This window comes from Capricornis sumatraensis, chromosome 18 (assembly GCF_032405125.1).
Source record: "Capricornis sumatraensis isolate serow.1 chromosome 18, serow.2, whole genome shotgun sequence".
In the NCBI taxonomy this organism is placed as follows: Eukaryota; Metazoa; Chordata; class Mammalia; order Artiodactyla; family Bovidae; genus Capricornis; species Capricornis sumatraensis.
In genome coordinates, this window is record NC_091086.1 from 65,616,059 (window position 1) to 65,634,643 (window position 18,585).

An 18,585-nucleotide genomic window follows, 5' to 3' on the forward strand; every position below is an offset into this window, starting at 1 on the left:
CATTCCCAAGAAGCCCACTTGGACTCTTCTACCACAAGACCACTTCCTCTTGTGACCTCCTGTTATTTTCCACTGAGACAAAAGGCTCTGCATTTCCGTTGCTTCTAATGGTTCTGTCTTTCCCCCCGACTGACTGCAGAGGGCTTGAAAAATTAGGCTCTTTCTTATGCTTTTGTGTTACTTTGAGTTGGGTTTGTGCTAGATACCTATATGCATATGTATTCATAATTGCTATAGTTTTATACAGTCAATCCCTTTCCATTTATTTACCTCCATAACCCCTTATCCACCCTTTGCCCCCATCACCTCTTTTCTGGATCACCCTTTTCTGAGCCTCCCTTCTACATACCCATTCTGATAGCTCCTTATGTTCTCCCTCCAGTCTCCCTCCCTCCCTTTTTCTCTCTGTAGCTGCTGCAGTAACACCTCGTCTATTTATAGCCCAGATTTTCAAGAGCTTGTCTTATTAGTAGGTTTCCACCGTACCTTCCAAATACCTTAGAATGCAGAAGGGTCCACCTGTTTACTAGGTGCAATATACTCAAGAATATTTGATAGGTACTGGGTTAGGTGGAGCAGAGAAGTGAGGGGCTTATGGTTGAACCCTCCTACCCTCTTTGCTTTGCTTTGTAGCTTTGGGGACTAGATTTGAAGACAACCTGTGAAGGGATCTTTGGGTATGAATGAGGCTCATTACAGTTTGAAGGCTGAATAACATAAAATGCGTGATCAGACAGCCATAGCAGTATAGGCGTGGAGAAGGTCCTTTGAGATGGAGGGGTGCTCAGGGGTCAACGCCAGCATAGGAGAAGGGGGCCACGTGAATATGTGCAGATTCACAGAAAGCCTCCTGGGGTAGATGCATTCCAGCTGAATCTGCAAGTTGAGTCAGAGTTAGGCAGGCTGAGAAAGCTGGGAAGCTGGTTAAAGAAAGAACACTGTGAGAACCAAGTGTGAAATAGCTCTACACATGCATTCTAAGTCACTTCATAGAATCTTTGCGACTCCATGGACCATAGCCCACCAGACTTCTCTGTCCATGGGATTCTTCAGGCAAGAATACTGGAGTGGGTTGCCATGCTCTCCTCCAGTGGATCTTCCCGACCCGGGGATTGAACCTGGGTCTCATGTCTCCTGCAACAGCTCTGTGGAGCAATTTTTAATCCTGAATTTACTACTGAGATATAATCACATTTCTTTTTTTTAAAAAACAACAACAAAATGCTTAATTTCTTTTATCCACTCTTATTTTTCTCCAAAGGGAACCTGGAGTTGCTGCTCGACAGGGTCAATGATTTGGTCGAGTTCCGCATTGATGCCATCCTGGAAGAAATGAGCAGTACTCCTCTTTGTCAGCTCCCTGGGGAAGAGCCGCTTACCTGTGAAGAGTTTCTCCAGATGACAAAGGTTATTAGAAGATTGATGCTTTTATTTAAACTTTATTTTGTTATTCATTTTTCTATAAAGGGCATTTTGGGAAGCATCAATTGCATTTTTTTTTTTTTCTCTTCCCATGACTGGTCTGTGATGGATGTTCTTTAAACGAGGAGCCTTCCGACAATAATTTGAAAATGAAGAGGAATGTACCCGAGGGGTCAGGTAGACATGAAGAACAAATCATTTCTTTTCAGATCAGTAAGAGAGAAATTGCCACGGAATACATTTCTCATTTTCCCACAGTTTTTGAAGGGTTAGCCACTCAGTCGCGTCCTATTCTTTGTGACCCCATGTACCGTAGTCAGCCAGGCTCCTCTGTCCATGGGATTCTCCAGGCAAGAATATAGGAGTGGCTTGCCATTTCCTTCTCCAGGGGATCTTCCCAACTCAGGGATCCAACCCAAGTCTCCCACATTGCAGGGAGATTATTTACTCTCTGAGCCACCTTAGAGCTATTTTGTTGAAGAGCTTCTAGTTCTAGTTCTAGCTTCTAGCTAGGGTTCATTAATAAAATAGTTGCTCGAAACAGCTTCTGGATAGAATTTCTTCTTTAGACATTTCTATAGAGCAGCGTTTCCCAAAGTGGTATTCTGTGGTACATTGCTGGGGAACCTGGAAAAGACTAGGTCTGTGTTCAGTTGGCCTGGGGTCAACACTGTGCTCTCCTTTTCCCTCCAGGTTCTGTTCACATTAATGTTTTAGAATAAAGACCTTCAGATGGTCTCCTGGGAAAGGGTCTAGTTAACTCTCTTTAATCCATTATTTCTCAAACATTTGCAAAGGGGACACTTTCTTCCCTGTGCCACGATTAGGATCCTGGAAACAGGGTTCCATGAAGTGCTCCCTTGGGAAAGTCACGTTAGCATCATTTACAACATTTCCAGTGGGCATCCTGATTATAAAAACTCATCAGTGGTGACTTTAATATGGTATGTCAGGAGTCCAGAAGACCATCCCCACTGGAAGAACTCATGGAACTCACTCTAGTAGCAATAGAGGCTAAGACTTATTATAGTGATATAATAAGGATACACAGGCTTCTCAGATGGCTCAGTGGTAAAGTATCTTCCCGCAGTGCAGGAGACGTGGGTTCAGTCCCTGGGTTGGGAAGATACCCTGGAGAAAGGAATGGCTACCCACTCCAGTATAGTGGCCTGGAGAATTCCATGGACTGTATAGTCCATGGGTTTGCAAAGAGTTGGACATGACTGAGCTACTTTCACTTTCCCTTTTCATCACACAGGTGCTCTCTGCCTAGCATGCACCGAAATTCCAGACACCCAGATGGAAAGCTGGTTGGCAAGATAAACCACACTGTTTGCCCAGATAGTCTGAGCACAGAGAGGCACTCTTTATAGCCTGTAGGAAGCTTCCTAAAATCCAGGCTCCTAGACACCAGCCAGAGAGCCACCTCATTAGCAGGAGAATGATCTCAGGCCTGCCATGTTAGCCTTTTCCTGCATATATAGTCATCTTCAGTGTATATTAAATTCATATACAGTCAAAATTAAATGTTCACATTTTAGAATTTCTCTATCATCCTTCTCTTAGACTCACTGTGTGTAGACCCCAAACTGTACCTCTTCCCTCTTGCTCATTTGCTGTACTCCCACTCTGAGAAATTACTGGGCTCCATGGTTTTTAATAATTCCCCACCACACAATTGCACTCATCTCACATGCTAGTAACGTAATGCTCAAAATTCTCCAAGCCAGGCTTCAGCAAGACGTGAACCGTGAACTTCCAGATGTTCAAGCTGGTTTTAGAAAAGGCAGAGGAACCAAAGATCTAATTGCCAACATCTACTGGATCATTGAAAAAGCAAGATAATTCCCCCCAAAACATCTATTTATGCTTTCTTGACTATGCCAAAGCCTTTGACTGTGTGGATCACAATAAACTGTGGAAAATTCTGACAGAGATGGGAATACCAGACCACCTGACCTGCCTCTTGAGAAACCTATATGCAGGTCAGGAAGCAACAGTTAGAACTGGACATGGAACAACAGACTGTTTCCAAATGGGAAAAAGAGTATGTCAAGGCTGTATATTGTCACCCTGCTTATTTAACTTCTATGCAGAGTACATCATGAGAAATGCTGGGCTGGAGGAAGCACAAGCTGGAATCAAGATTGCTGGGAGAAATATCACTTCAGATATGCAGATGACACCACCCTAATGGTAGAAAGTGAAGAAGAACTAAAAAAACTCTTGATGAAAGTGAAAGAGAAGAGTGAAAAAGTTGGCTTAAAGATCAACATTCAGAAAACTAAGATCATGGCATCTAGTCCCATCACTTCATGGCAGATAGATGGGGAAATAGTGGACACAGTGGCTGACTTTATTTTTCTGGGCTCCAAAATCACTACGGATAGTGATTGCAGCCATGAAATTAAAGGACACTTACTCCTCGGAAGGAAAGTTATGACCAACCCAGACAGCATATTAAAAAGCAGAGACATTACTTTGCCAACAAAGGTCCATTTAGTCAAGACTATGATTTTTCCAGTGGTCATGTATGGATGTGAGAGTTGGACTATAAAGAAAGCTGAGCATTGAAGAATTGATGCTTTTGAACTGTGGTGTTGGAGAAGACTCTTGAGTCCTTTGGACTGCAAGGAGATCCAACCAGCCCATCCTAAAGGAGATCAGTCCTGGATGTTCACTGAAAGGACTGATGTTGAAGCTGAAAGTCCAATACTTTGGCCACCTGATGCAAAGAGCTGACTCATTTGAAAAGACCTGGATGCTGGGAGGGATTGAGGGCAGGAGGAGAAGGGGACAACAGAGGATAAGATGGTTGGATGGCATCACCAACTCAATGGACATGGGTTTGAGTGAACTCCGGGAGTTGCTGCGATTCATGGGGTTGCAAAGAGTCAGACATGACTGAGCGACTGAACTGACTGACTGACTGGTTCTTAGGATTATTTTCTAAAAGTGCAAAATTTTAAAACAAATTTAAAAGCAAATTTTAAAAGTGAGAGTGTTAGTTGCTCAGTCATGTCTGACTCTTTGCAACTCCATGGACTGTAGCCTGCTAGGTTCCTCTGTCCATGGGGATTCTCCAGGCAAGAATACTGGAGTGGGTTGCCATTCCCTTCTCCAGGGGATCTTCCTGACCCAGGGATCAAACCTGGAACTCCCAGATTGCTGTGCTGTGCTTAAATGCTCAGTCATGTCTGACTCTTTACAACTCCATGGACTGTAGCCTGATAGGTTCCTCTGTCCATGGGGATTCTCCAGGCAAGAATACTGGAGTGAGTTGCCATGCCCTCCTCCAAGGAATCTTCCCAACCCAGGGATTGAACCCAGGTCTCCTACATTGCAAGCAGATTCTTTACTGTCTGAGCCACCAGGGAAGTCCCAAGAATACTGGAGTGGGTAGCCATTCCATCCTAAAATATTAAAAAAGATGGGAAAAGTAGCATTTTTACCCATTACACTGCCATTGTGATAACTTGGTATATTGCCTATTTATATTTGTGATCCTTACTGTACAGACTGCAGATTTGTAATGGTGTGTGTGTTTTTTTTCTCTCCCACTTACTTTTTCTTCAGCAAATATTTCTCATGTTGCTACATGGCCACCATTTTAAGGATGCCTTCAGAATATACTATTAAGTTGATGTACCCTAATTTACTTACTTTGTTATTGTTGGATAGCTAGATGATTTCTAGTTTTGCTGTTTTGCCAAGAGCTACAATGAATATATTTATATGTTTCATGCTTTGTTTTCCCCGTTAGGAGTATTTCCTCCTCCAAAAAAAATGTGTCTTCATTTAATAGCTGTTAATATTTGTAGCCAAATTGCTTTTCAAACTGATGATATCAACTTAAAATGCCATCAGCAATGTAGTAGTACCAATTTCCCTGTCTTCCAACAAGTACTGCTTTATTATAATTACTGTAAATTATAATAAAATTTTTGTTAGAATAAGGTATAGTAGAGCAATGCATTTATTATAATAAGATGCAACAATAAATGTATTACAAGTAATTATAAATTATTAATTTTACCTTAAGTAGCAAAATCATAGAGCCTAATTTTAATTTGCATTTTGATTACCAAAGTGAATGATTACCAATATAAAAGAATGCTTTCTCTTGAATTCATTTACATTTTATAATTCATTTTTTCCTTCAATAATTTTTTTATGGAGTTTCTGTGTGAAGCACTGCTTGGGAATAAGACAGTGAACAAAGCAAGTGAAATCTCTGCCATTGCAATGCTCGCTTTCAAGTGGAAGATGTAGAAAAGCAAGTAAACAAGAAAAGCCAGGGAGCAAACAGCATGCCAAGTTCAGTGGAGAAAAATTAAGAGGATAGTGGAGAAAAGGAGCACCTGAAAGGGAGTAGTGAATTTATGCCGATGGTCAGGGACAACATCTGTAATTACATCTGAACACAGGAAGTGAGGGAGAAAGCCATGTGACTGTCTCTGGGAAAAAGCATTCCAGGCAGTGGGAATGGGAAGTGCAAAGGTCCTGAGGCTTATTCTTGTGGGAGAAAGGCACTGAGTTGAACTTCGCTGATTATGTTCATATGCTGGGGTGGAGGAGATCAAGAAGAGAAGGAGAAAGGGAATGGTTGGTAAGTGTAGTCCTGGGGAAGCAGGCGAGTGTGGTTAGATTGTGGGATTTTTTTTTTTTTAAAGCAGCTACTTGTGTTATTTTTTAAAATTTTATTTAATTTACTTATTATTTATTTTTGACTGCCCTGGGTCTTCATGTGGTGCATGGACTTCTCATTGCGCTGGCTTTCCTTGTTGCCTCACATGGGCTCTAGGCGCCCAGGCTTCAGTAGAGTGGCACGTGGGCTTAGTTGCCCTGTGGCAAGTGGGATCTTCCTGGACCAGGGATCGAACCTGTGTCCCCTGCATTGGCAGGTAGATTCTTGACCACTCAACCACCAGGAAAATCCCTTGTATTCTTAACTAGAAGGATAAACATTGTATTCCTGAAAAAGGAGGAAAGAGAGTTGATGATGGATGCTGGTTAGTCTTCTGGATGAGGGCATGGGGTCAGGGCTAGGTCACGGGGAGGATGGTGCAAGGATTTGAGGGACAAGGATTTGAGAACACAGTTGTTCTGGGGCCTGGTAGGGAATGTGACTGGAGTGACATAGAATGATTCCTGGGTAGCATTAGGAGCTGGACTGAGTTTGGGGGCCATGAATTCCCAGTGCCAAGCACCTGCCTTGCCATGACCTGTGTGTGCAAGCAGAGATCGTAGATTATCTGATCATTTGGGTTGGACTTCTACTGCGTAGGGCTCTGGAAGGCTGAGGGGTTGATGGAGTAAAGGCTGTTGGCAAAAGAATGCTTGATGTGAGACTTCATCCTTAGGGGAGGGTGTGCAGAGTCAGAGGGTTTAAGGGTGAATGTCATGGCTGATGAGGAGGTAAATGAACCCTGAGGCTGATGGAGTGGAGGGTCCACGAGGACATTAGAGCATCTCAGGGTGAACCATGGTGGGTTGAAGCTAGAGACCATGACCCACCCACAGTCTGTTGCTTCATGGGCTTGTTTTGTCAACTAGGTGGTAAATCACTGACTATATCATCTCCTTGTCTGTCTATTTGTCTTGATTAAAGTGCCCCAGTATATTCCTTTGTATTTATTACACTCTTGAGAAATGTATAATCTAGTTGGAGGGGAGGGGGATATTTAAAGTTATTTAGGGGTTGATGATGGATTGTTGGCAAAGGTGAAGAGGGAAGGGAGCCTGACTAGAGCAGATTTATATGAAATAGAAAAGCTTCTTGGGAAGAGAGGCTCTTCATGGCTTTTGGACTTATTTCCTCCACTGCTGGAGAAGTTAGAGTAATTGTGGCCCATCTACTCACCAGTTGGTTCTCTCATCTTTAATACAGTCCTTTACAGGATGCCTGGCCTGGGTTAGTGTGAGAGGTATGGCCAAACATTGTTGGAGGCCAAAATCTCATCTGGAGGCTGGACCTGTCATGTTGCTACCATTACTGATGTGCCATCAATAGCTAGATAAACAAATATGACATGATGCTATTTTTTTGATAGGACCTTTGTGTAAATGGTGCTCAGATACTACACTTTAAAAGCTCTTTAGTGGAGGAAGCAGTCAATGAGCTAATAAATATGTTGCTGGATGTGGAAGTTCCATCTAAGGAAGAAAAAGAGAAAGTATTCAATGTGAATAGTGATGATTGGAAAAATGAAAGTTCAGGTAAGAGAGGGGGGGTAATGGAAGGGTCTTGTTTTTCTAGGACAGCCTGAAAACCAAAATTTAATTTTCAACTTTGCAGTGAATTTCACACTCTAGTAAGACCCTCCCAGTTTTATAAGGACATTAATAAATCTGAAATTAGGATTCGGGGAACACTTGAATGATAGCGTGTCATTAATTTCCATTACTTTTTGTTCAGCTCTACAAACGTGTACTTCACACTGGTCCTTGTTAGCTCTCTTTGCATTTAGGTGAAAGTGTGTGTTTTTTCACTTTATCAGTAAAGTAGGATGGATTATGGGTTGGAATTCCCACTGGAGTATGTCTACACCAGACAGAGCAAGTGGTTTGTGGAACAGATGAAGACAGCAAGAGGCAGGGAAGGGACGCTGCTCCCCAAGGGTTTGTGGTTGTTGGTGAAAGAGAGACCCCAGAGAGCCAGCACCTATGACCCCAGGCCCTGTCTTATTTTTGCATATTTCCTACCTTTCCTCCTATTCCCACACGTCAAGGATGAGAGGTTCCATCAGTCTACCTTGTTCCCCCAATGTCCTCTTCCTATCCTTTGATGGCCTCATTTCATAAGAAGTATGACATTTGAGTGTTATTAAACTTGCACGTATGTGCGGGCTCAGTCCTATCCGACTCGTTGTGACCTCATGGACTGTAGCCCACCGGGCTCTTCTGTCCATAGAATTCTCCAGGCATGAATACTGGAGTGGGTTACCGTTTCCTCCTCCAGGGCATCTTCCTGACCCAGGGATCAATCAATTATGTGTTTTGTGTTTCCTGCGTTGGCAGGCAGGTTCTTTACGACTGCACCAATTTATCTTAATTTTCTTACTTAACTGCAGTAGGTGGCCCCCTGCCCCCATCTCTTTCAATTTCTCTCATTTTGTAACAGCAAAAAGAGAAGAAGAAAATTCTGATACCTTGACTTCTTCCCTTAATGCCGGGGCAGGCCTCTTGCCTTTGATGACAGTCTCAAGAAAGAAGAAAGAGATGGAGGTGTTAGAGGAAGGAGCCCGAGAGTTGCTCTCTCACTTCAATCACCAAAACACAGATGCTCTTCTGAAAGTCACAAGGAACACGCTGGAGGCCCTCCGCAGGCGCATTCAATTCTGCAACATGACGAGCTTCCGGGGTAATGATCCCGCAGGGTTGGCCTCTTGGCTTGCCAAGCCTGGTCTCTGGTTGTGTGTGCATGTGTGTGTTCCTGTTAAATTTAAATAATCAAACCCTCACCATTTCTTCAGTGCCTCCTTGTACATTTATATAATATGAACTTGGACTATCTCAGCAGTTCGATGAAGTAGACACTATCATTTCTCTCATTTAAGACCGATAAGACTGGAGTCCAGGAAAGTTAAGTAATTGACTTAAGGCCACTTAGCTTTTGTTAATAAAATAATAATCAACATCACATTTAATCTTTTTGTAATAAGATGAAAACATGTGAAATGAATTAACTAGTAAAAGAAGAAATACTTTAAAAAGAAGCTATATAGAAACATACTTTCATTGTTAAATCATTAGATTATTAGCCAGTCTTATAAAGAAAGATTTTATTAATGTCATAACCTCCAAATCAGAAAATCATTATTATTATTTTTTGCTATTTTCACGTTAATTTAGTACTTTCCAGCTCATTTCTTCACTCTTAAAACAGTCATCTCTCTTCAGCACCATTCAGAAATTGGTTTCCCAGATGGGCCACAAAAATCATTCAAATCAAGAGACATTCTTAAACTAAACTTTAAATTGAAAACATAAAAACAAAGTAACAATAATTAATTAAAACAAAAAATAATAGGATAACAAACCTTTTTATTTATTTATTTATTTTTGATGTAAAAGTTTTGAAGTTTATTTTTTATTTTTTTAAAATTTTTATTTTTACTTTATTTTACTTTACAATACTGTATTGGTTTTTGCCATACATTGACATGAATCCACCACAGGTGTACATGCATTCCCAAACATGAACCCCCCTCCCACCTCCCTCCCCATAATATCTCTCTGGGTCATCCCCGTGCACCAGCCCCAAGCATGCTGTATCCTGCATCGGACATAAACATGGGCACCTAAGGGAAAGCAGTTAGTTAACTCTAATAGTTAATTAAAAGTGGATGAAAAGAAGTGGAAACATTGAAAGAACTTTTGATGGCAACTTGGTTTATTGTGTTTTATTTCACCTCAAAATGGAGGATAGTCCTTTTCTTTGACATGGGGCTAATATTTGAACTTATCAACTGTTGATATGTTGGATATTGTCTCCTGTCTTTCCCAACTTTATATATTACAGGTATTTCCAATTGTATAGAGTTGCACACATACATATCCATATTTATATACCCATAACTATACCTATATTCAACTTTAAAAGTCCCTTGGATATAAATGGTGAATTACACTTTATTTCGTCTCTGGTCTTTAACTGCTCCCAGTGTGATATACTCTGATATATATCAGAGTGATGATGGCGATGGTAGAAAGACATATATTTTATCTGAAATTCTAAGCTGGCATTTGTTCTGATAGTCTTGGGTTTTATCCCTTACTTATTTATTCTATATTTAATTTGCTGGCATCCTGTTATTCAGACAGTCTCATCTTCAATATTTTAGGTAAGAGTTTCTATAATTATATAATCTGCCAACTCCATGCAGCCAGTTTTCTTTATGGAGCATGTACCCATAGACTGTAATCAGCAGAAGATGGCTTGGGTTCTACTGAACTGCTGTGTTCCACTGAGCAAAACTAGATCCTCTATTAGTTTTTATTCATTCACTCATACGTTCAGCAAATTCATATTGTCTGATGATATATCTATTATGTATAGGTGCTTTCATTATCTAGGTGCTCTCGTTTTTCTGGTTAAAAATGATATTTTATCTTTTTCATTAAAAAAAGAATCTTTTTAAATGAAAAGGATGAATGCATCCCTGTTCTGTGTTAACTCAGACAGTAGCAGTGCCTCTAAAGTGAAGCAGAACGAACTGCCCATTTTCCGGGCAAGCGTCATTCTGGCCATCCCCAACATCAGCATGGCCCCAGCCCTCGAAGACATACAGCAGACGCTGAACAAAGCCGTGGAATTCATCGTCACTGTCAGCAAGGGGGTTAGACAGTGGAGCGGTGAGCCGGCGTCCAAGGTGGGTTTGGCATGAGGAAACCGTTACACGTGGAAGCTGCTTCTTTTACAGGTGATAGGGCACTGAAAGCTGTCCTTTTCCATTGCAGAAAAAGATGCAGGAAAGAAAACTGACTGCCCTGCAGCATAATGAAGACAGTGATTCTGATACTGAAATGGGAGAAAACGAACCTCAAGGTAAATGTTCTTTTAGTTCTTTCTGACTAGTCATTCTAAATCAAAACCTGTTGAGCTAAAAGGTACTTCCATCTCCCCGCCCCCGTGCAATTCTCAGATCAGATTGTAATATTAATCTATGAGTCAGTTTCATATTTGTAAAATACAGATTCTTGTATATCACCATGATAGGGTAGTTTATTATTATTTTTTAAAGAGTTATTTATTTATGGCTGTACTGGGTCTTGGAGAAGGCAATGGCACCCCACTCCAGTACTCTTGCCTGGAAAATCCCATGGATGGAGAAGCCTGGTGGGCTGCAGTCCATGGGGTCACCAAGGGTCAGACACGACTGAGCAACTTCACTTTCACTTTTCACTTTCATGCATTGGAGAAGGAAATGGCAGCCCACTCCAGGGTTCTTGCCTGGAGAATCCCAGGGATGGGGGAGCCTGGTGGGCTGCCGTCCATGGGGTCGCACAGAGTTGGACATGACTGGAGTGACTTAGCAGCAGCAGTACTGGGTCTTCGTTGCTGTGCTTGGGTTTGCTCTGGTTGAGTGAGCGGGGGCTACTCTCACGGCAGTGGCCTCTCTTGTTGGGGAGCACAGGCTCTAGGCCTGCAGGCTTGATAGTTGTGGTGTGTGGCTCAGTCATTGCAGCTCCCAGGCTCTAGGGCACAGATGCAGTAGTTGTGGTCCATGGGCTTAGCTGTCCCATGGCATGTGGGCTCTTCCTGGACCAGGGGTCGAACCTGTATCCCCGGCACTGGCAGGCACATTCTTTACCACTGTACCACCAGGGAAGCCCCTAAATAGTGTGTTTTAAATGTATATCTCAAAGACATACTGGGGGACAAGAAGGATTTTAGTCTCACGGTTTAAAGAAAAGCTTGTTATTATCACAATGAATATTTCCTGATTTAAGAGATCTTTTGTATTTTGACACACTGTGTGTCCTGTTTCGCTTACATAATGTGATTTTTTGCTGTATATCTCATGATTTTCATTTATGCCATTGTTGTTGTTCAGTTGCTAAATTGTGTCTGACTCTTTGTGACCCCACGGACTGCAGCAGCCAGGCTTCCCTGTCCTTCACTATTTCCCAGAGTTTGATCAAACTCATGTCCATTGAGTCAGCAAAGCCATCCAACCGTCTCATCCTCTGTGGTCCCCTTCTCCTCCTGCCCTCAATCTTTCCCAGCATCCGGATCTTTTCCAATGAGTTGGGTCTTCACATCAGGTGGCCAAAATATTGAAGCTTTAGCTTCAGCATCAGTCCTTCCAATGAATATTCAGGGTTGTTTTCCTTTAGGACTGACTGGTTTGATCTTGCAGTCCCACAGGAGTCTTCTCCAGTACCACAATTTGAAAGCATCAATTCTTTGATGCTCAGCATTCTTTATGGTCCCACTCTCACATCTGTACATAACTATTGGAAAAGCCATAGCTTTGACTATATGAACCTTTGTCAGCAAAGTGATGTCTCTGCTTTTTAATGTGCTGTCTAGGTTTGTCATACCTTTTCTTCCAAGGAGAAAGCATCTTTTAATTTCATGGCTGCAGTCACCATCTGCAGTGATTTTGGAGCCCAAGAAAATAAAATCTGCCACTATTTCCACTTTTCCCTCTTCTGTTTGCCATGAAATGATGGGACCAGATGCCATGATCTTAGTTTTTTGAATGTTGAGTTTTAAGTCAGCTTTTCACTCTCCCCTTTCACCCTCATCAAGAGGCTCTTTAGTTCCTCTTTGCTTTCTGCCATTAGGATGGTGTCATCCCCATATGAGGTAATATTAGGGAGTATATGACGTCCAAGTTGCTAATGATAGATGATAAATGTAGTCTTTATTTATTCAAGCTTCTTTTAAAGCAGCTGAGCAAACAGCAGAGCTTGTGTAATTTTCAATTAGTGTTCATATCCCTTGAGATGATAAATAAACTAACCACCAGGAAGGCACTGAAACAAGTCTCTCTTAAAATAATCTGCTACCAAAGAGGATAAAGGCAGAGTGCGCAGGCTCAGTAGTTGCAGGGCATGGGCTTAGTTGCTCTAAGGCATGTGGGATCTTACTTCCCCAACCAGAGATTGAACCTGCATCCCTTGTGCTGCAAGGTGGGTTCTTAACCACTGGACCACAGAGAAGTCCCCTCTATTGCTTCTATAAAGAAGATTTTCAGAAGTCCTTACTTTACTGTTACAGTGTTAGTCACTCAGTCATGTCTGACTCTTTGTGACCCCATGAACTATAGCCTGCTAGGCTCCTCTGTCCGTGAGATTTCCCAGGCAAGAATCCTGGAGTGGGCGGCCATGTCCTTCTTCAGGGGATCTTCCCGATCCAGGGATCGAACCTGGGTCTCCTCCATTGGCAGGCAGATTCTTTACTGTCTGAGCCACCAGGGAAGCCCTCTTACTATTACAGAAACTCACTCATCTTTTTAAAAGCACATTTCTGTACCATTGATATAAATATTTCTCTCTTTTTTTTCCCTTTAGATACCCTTGAGATAGCATCTGTGAACTTACCCATTCCCGTGCAAACCAGGAACTATTATAAGAATGTTTCTGACAACAAAGAGATTGTAAAATTAGTCTCTGTGCTTAGCACAATCATCAACTCCACCAAAAAGGTATGCCAAGAGGATTTGCAGCCAGGATATTTTGCTTTACAGCACAGACCTGTGTGAAGTCCAGCATTAAAGCTTGTCCTTCATGTAGCCTGGGTCCCACCCTCTGTGACTTCAGTGAGCAACTTATGGAATCTTGTACATGTTCAGCAAATGTTTAACTCAAGATTTTTCATTCCAAATTGCAAGGTGAAAGAGAACTATCTTTTCTGTTTTTTTTTTTTTTAATATTGTCTCCTGTTTAATGCCTTAAACTACTTATGTACTTATATACCACTAGTACAAATAAGTCTGTTAAAAAATTTGATACTTCTCAAAGCGCAAGTCAGACTTCACTTTCAGAGTCAGTGATGCTGGAACTGGCTTGTATCATTTGAAACAGAGTAAGATTTACACTCTAATTTTGTATTTGTGTATATCAGATGAACGGTTATGTACATTATAATGTGTAAATAAGATAATACTGAGAATATTGAAAATATTATCAGCACAAACTTGCCCTGGACATGGATATAAACTCAGGTTAATTTTTTTCTTCCAATTTCTTCTTGTCTCAACTTTCCCTTTTCTGTTCAGGCAAATCTGTTTTCATGGTCAAAAAGACTCAAAATTCTAAAGTCAATTTCTCCTTAAGAGAATATTCACATTGCCATTAAGACCTGCTGACTCTTTAAAAATGTTTCTCAGTGTCGAGGAAACAGCTGTCACTCAGTAAATGTGTCTTTTCTATTACTGAGTTTTGATAGAATGAATTTTTGTTTGAAAGTGTTTTGAAAAGCTGCCTTTGCTGTAACCATGTGAGGAAATATTAAGTTTAATTTTAATGTATTCCTGAGGGAACTGGAAGCTTTTGCATTTCTGCACTTTCTATTTTCCTTTCTTAATATCATGAAGGTCCTGTATTTAAGTTTGCCCTAGGGACTGTGGTCACATAATTCAATTTAACAAATATTTGTCTAGTGCTTAGTTTATCAAACTTTATACTAAATGTAAAGGTAAGTAGAGTATTTTATGATGATAATAAGCATTGAAGGATCCTTTCAAATCCTCAGTAATCTTAGAAAACACAATAAAATAGACAATAATAAAGTTCATTACTTTCTCTGAATGTAAGCAGCCACTATTATGAAAATCTAAGAGTAAGGCCTAGTAGTTGAAATTAATATCCTGCTGGCACCAAAATATTTATGTTTGTGTCATTTTTGTTACATTTGCCTTTCCATTATGTGAAGGAAATGTTCAGATGTTAGTCTTTCTTAAAATAATAGAAAAAGTTAGCACTTAGAATAACTTGAAGGACTTTATCCAGATTGATAGGATGGCCAAATTGTTTGTGGAGGTATCTATGCACACTTGGTCACAGTGTTAAATGTGGCCCTCCATAGCCATCGACCCTTCTGAATTTTGTATGATTGACTTTTCCTCAACCACAGAAAATCCTCTGATCCCAGCCCCTTTCCTCTTACAGGAGCTAACTGAATCAGAATGTAAACTTGACCTATGTTCAGCTCATCCAAAGGCTGGCCATCAACTTATAACACTGCCTGGCTTGAAAAGATGAGCTGGACCAAATAATCAAAATAACTGTGGCAATTAAAATAACTTAAATAGATCAACCCTACAAATGTAGTTCATGTAATTTTCCTTTAGATTCTAGGTTACCTTTGCTTTCAAAAGTCCCAATTTAATCAAGTTAGACACTTTCAGATAAAATAAATGAGAGGCTAAAACTTATTTAGGTAGGGTATGTTCTTAATAATATAAACTCTTGGATGTTGAAAGAGCAGGATTCTGGAATTTCTACCCATATTCAGGGGTCCTTGATGATCTGTAATTCATTCTCCAAACCATCATCCATTTGTGAGAATGTCCACATGCTATTGCAATGCATTCTGGGTGTGTATGTCAGCATCTCAGCTCACGCCAGGGGATTGGTTGTGGTTGGGACACACAGCAGCAGGCTTACCTTTCTGCATTTTAATGAGTGGGAAGTCTCAACACTCATTAAGCCTGAGGTTCTGAGTGACACATTAGCTTTGTGTTGGGCATGGCGGTAAAGATATCCTTGGTTTGGTACAACTTGGTGAAATTTACTTAATTGGACCTTTTAGAATGAAGTTGGAAATGCTCTTTTCTTTCAAATAATGGCATTTTCACTCTCAGCTTAAAATTTTTTTTTTCTCATTCAGATGTAACTCTGAAATTATAATATTAGCCAGGAGAAAAAGTTGATTGCCAAGAGCTGTAAACATTAGAATGAGGAGACAAATCTTAATTGTTTGGAGATGGTATAATTATCTACTAAGTAAATCCAAAAGTAATCTGAAAAGAAAATATGGCTTAATAAAGAGTTAAGTTAGTGGTAAGTTGAGAGATGGGCATTTCTGCTGAAATACAGTAAATATGTTCCTAAAAAGCTTGATTTGCAATGTCACACATTTAATAAAATAGGGATTATGAGAAAAATGGGGTTGGGATGAACATACAAAACGTAGGAAATTCTGTAACCAGGGTAGTTAACAAAAATGGTGACAATCATAGTGAGATACTAACCCATTTAATAACACTGTAATGACTATGAAACTTTACTATTAAAGATGAAAGAAACTTGGGAAAAGGTGACGTAAAAAACAGTTAAAAATGCTGAATTATGGAAACAAGGATAAAATATGGAAAAATCAGGTCTAACTGTGCCAAGAACATTCTCAAAACAAAGTGGAGACCAAATTAACCCAAAAGAAAGAAGGGGCAGAAAGCATTGTGCCCCTCTGTGGGTTGCTGCTTTAGTGGGTACAAAGCAAAGTACTGGGAAAAATAACTCTCGGTAATGTGAGCTTCCTGTTATATTGATATCATTTCCTATTTGCCAATTGCAAGAGAGCCAATTCATCTTACAGAAACACACTTTGTAGAAAACAGGATCATTCATTAAAAAACCAATTAAAAAAGTTTATATGCCATTCAAATAGTTATAAGAATAGTGGGAAAAGGTCATTTTTTATGATAACAACATCATTGGAGATTACCTAGGAGCATACATGATGAGAAGTTTGTAGCGTCTTTACGAAGATTTCTCTAAAACTTAACAAGGAATTTAGAAAGGAAAGATGAGAAGATATAGAAACACACAGAAATATTTAACACTGTATGGATGTCTATCCTTATCCAATATATTTATGCATTTTGTGTGATTCCATCCAGTCTTTCAGTGGAGTTGGATGCTGGATGTATCTGTTTGTGTCTGTATCTAATCTCCATACTCTGAACTTAGGGAACAAGTCAATGGGTTTCCTTTGAGATTTCCAGTGGATTTCACCCAGAGAGTCTTGGTGGAGCTCTGAGCAGTGGAAGAAAGTGACCTCAGAGTATTTTTTTACCCCTGTAGCATCACCCTCTCCTTGGTATGGTTTAGAGCTGTGGTTTTTGACCTGAGGTCCAGCTCCAATCAACTGGGCCCTGTCCACAAGAGATTTCATGGACTCAACTCCCTGCCCCACCCTCCCAGAAACTGTTCCCCGCCCTTTTTGGCTAGGATGGTAGTTCTGTTGTTACCAGGCCTGGGTTACTATGTTCATTGTTGTATCTGGCTCCAGTTCTATGGCATCTTCAGCTGGTCACATGGTTCACTAAGTAAGCATGTTAATGAACTGATGGGAACCCCTAGCAGTTGGCAAATATCCACTTATATTATGATGTTGTTTTTTATTCTTCCTTTTCTACACAAATCTGTCATTTATATTCTAGGAAGTTATTACGTCTATGGACTGCTTCAAACGTTATGATCACATTTGGCAAAAGGAGAAAGAAGAAACTATTATGACGTTTATTATAAAAAACCCCTCACTTTCTGAATTTGAATCCCAGATTCTCTACTTCCAAAAACTAGAGCAAGAAATTAATGCTGAGCCTGAGTATATCTGTGTGGGTGCCATTGCTCTGTATACAGGTTGGTTCATTTTTTTTTCAGTCAGTCATGAAAATTCAACAGTATTATTCTGTCTCCTTACCTAGATTAGCATTCCAGAGAGTTCTAGCTTTCTTAAAGATTGACTTTCCTTTTATGGGCCTCAAGCTTCAAGACCAATTTGTAGATTTGTTTTTAATTCTCTTCTGCATAATTATTTATTCTGGACTGTTTTGGGATACTTTGATGCTAAACCTTGAAAATGAAGGCTAATTAAGAGAAGGGAGGAGTCTCTCATATTTGGAATTAAAATGTACTGTTTTTAATAAATAACAATAGCAAACATTTGAAGTTTATCTCCAGCAGTTTTCTTAGGTACTTTTTTGGGGCGTTTTGAAATGTGTTTTCAATTATTGCAAAACAGGCTTTATGCAATCAATGAATATACAATAATTTGTTGTTGTTTAGTTGCTAAGTCATGTTCAACACTTTTTTGACCCCATGGATTGTAGCCTACCAGGCTCCTCAGTCCATGGGGTTTCCCAGGCAAGAATACCTGAGTGGGTTGCCATTTCCTTCTCCAGGGGATCATCCCGATTAAGGGACTGAACCTGCATCTACTGCGTTAGCAGGTGGATTCTTTACAACTGAACAGCCAGGGAAGCCCATATAATAATAAGGAAAGACTTTTTTTTATCAAGTTTGGTTTTTCATGTGTTAAAGGGCTGTTGGCTGCAAAACATTTACTATTGGTGAACAGTTGCATTGGGTCTCCTCATACTTGTTCAAGGTTTTCAAACTGAACGTGGAAATTGGGTTTTACAGCCGATCTGAAGTTCACCTTGACTGCTGAGACGAAGGCCTGGATGGTTGTCATCGGCCGTCACTGTAACCAAAAATACAGAAGTGAAATGGAAAGCATTTTTACACTTGTTGAAGAATTCAGTAAGAAGCTGAATCGCCCCATTAAAGACCTAGATGATATTCGAATTGCCATGGCGGCACTGAAGGAAATTAGGGAGCAGCAAATCCCCATTGACTTTCAAGTGGGACCCGTCGAGGTAACTGATAATCACGTGTTTATGTGTAAGTAGGAATATCTCC

The 18,585-nt window shown here is 40.5% G+C and overlaps 1 protein-coding gene across 1 annotated transcript in view; it reads left to right on the forward strand.

Annotated features, from left to right (window-relative positions):
* Positions 1–18,585, forward strand: part of DNAH5 (dynein axonemal heavy chain 5) — a 250,716-nt gene that overhangs the window by 40,707 nt on the left and 191,424 nt on the right. Inside the window, exons 17-24 of the mRNA XM_068990531.1 lie at positions 1,262–1,407; positions 7,476–7,641; positions 8,546–8,785; positions 10,606–10,796; positions 10,885–10,972; positions 13,447–13,580; positions 17,322–17,523; positions 18,307–18,542. Of these exons, the coding sequence (XP_068846632.1) occupies positions 1,262–1,407; positions 7,476–7,641; positions 8,546–8,785; positions 10,606–10,796; positions 10,885–10,972; positions 13,447–13,580; positions 17,322–17,523; positions 18,307–18,542 (1,403 nt within the window). The remainder of the gene's footprint in view (positions 1–1,261; positions 1,408–7,475; positions 7,642–8,545; positions 8,786–10,605; positions 10,797–10,884; positions 10,973–13,446; positions 13,581–17,321; positions 17,524–18,306; positions 18,543–18,585) is intronic.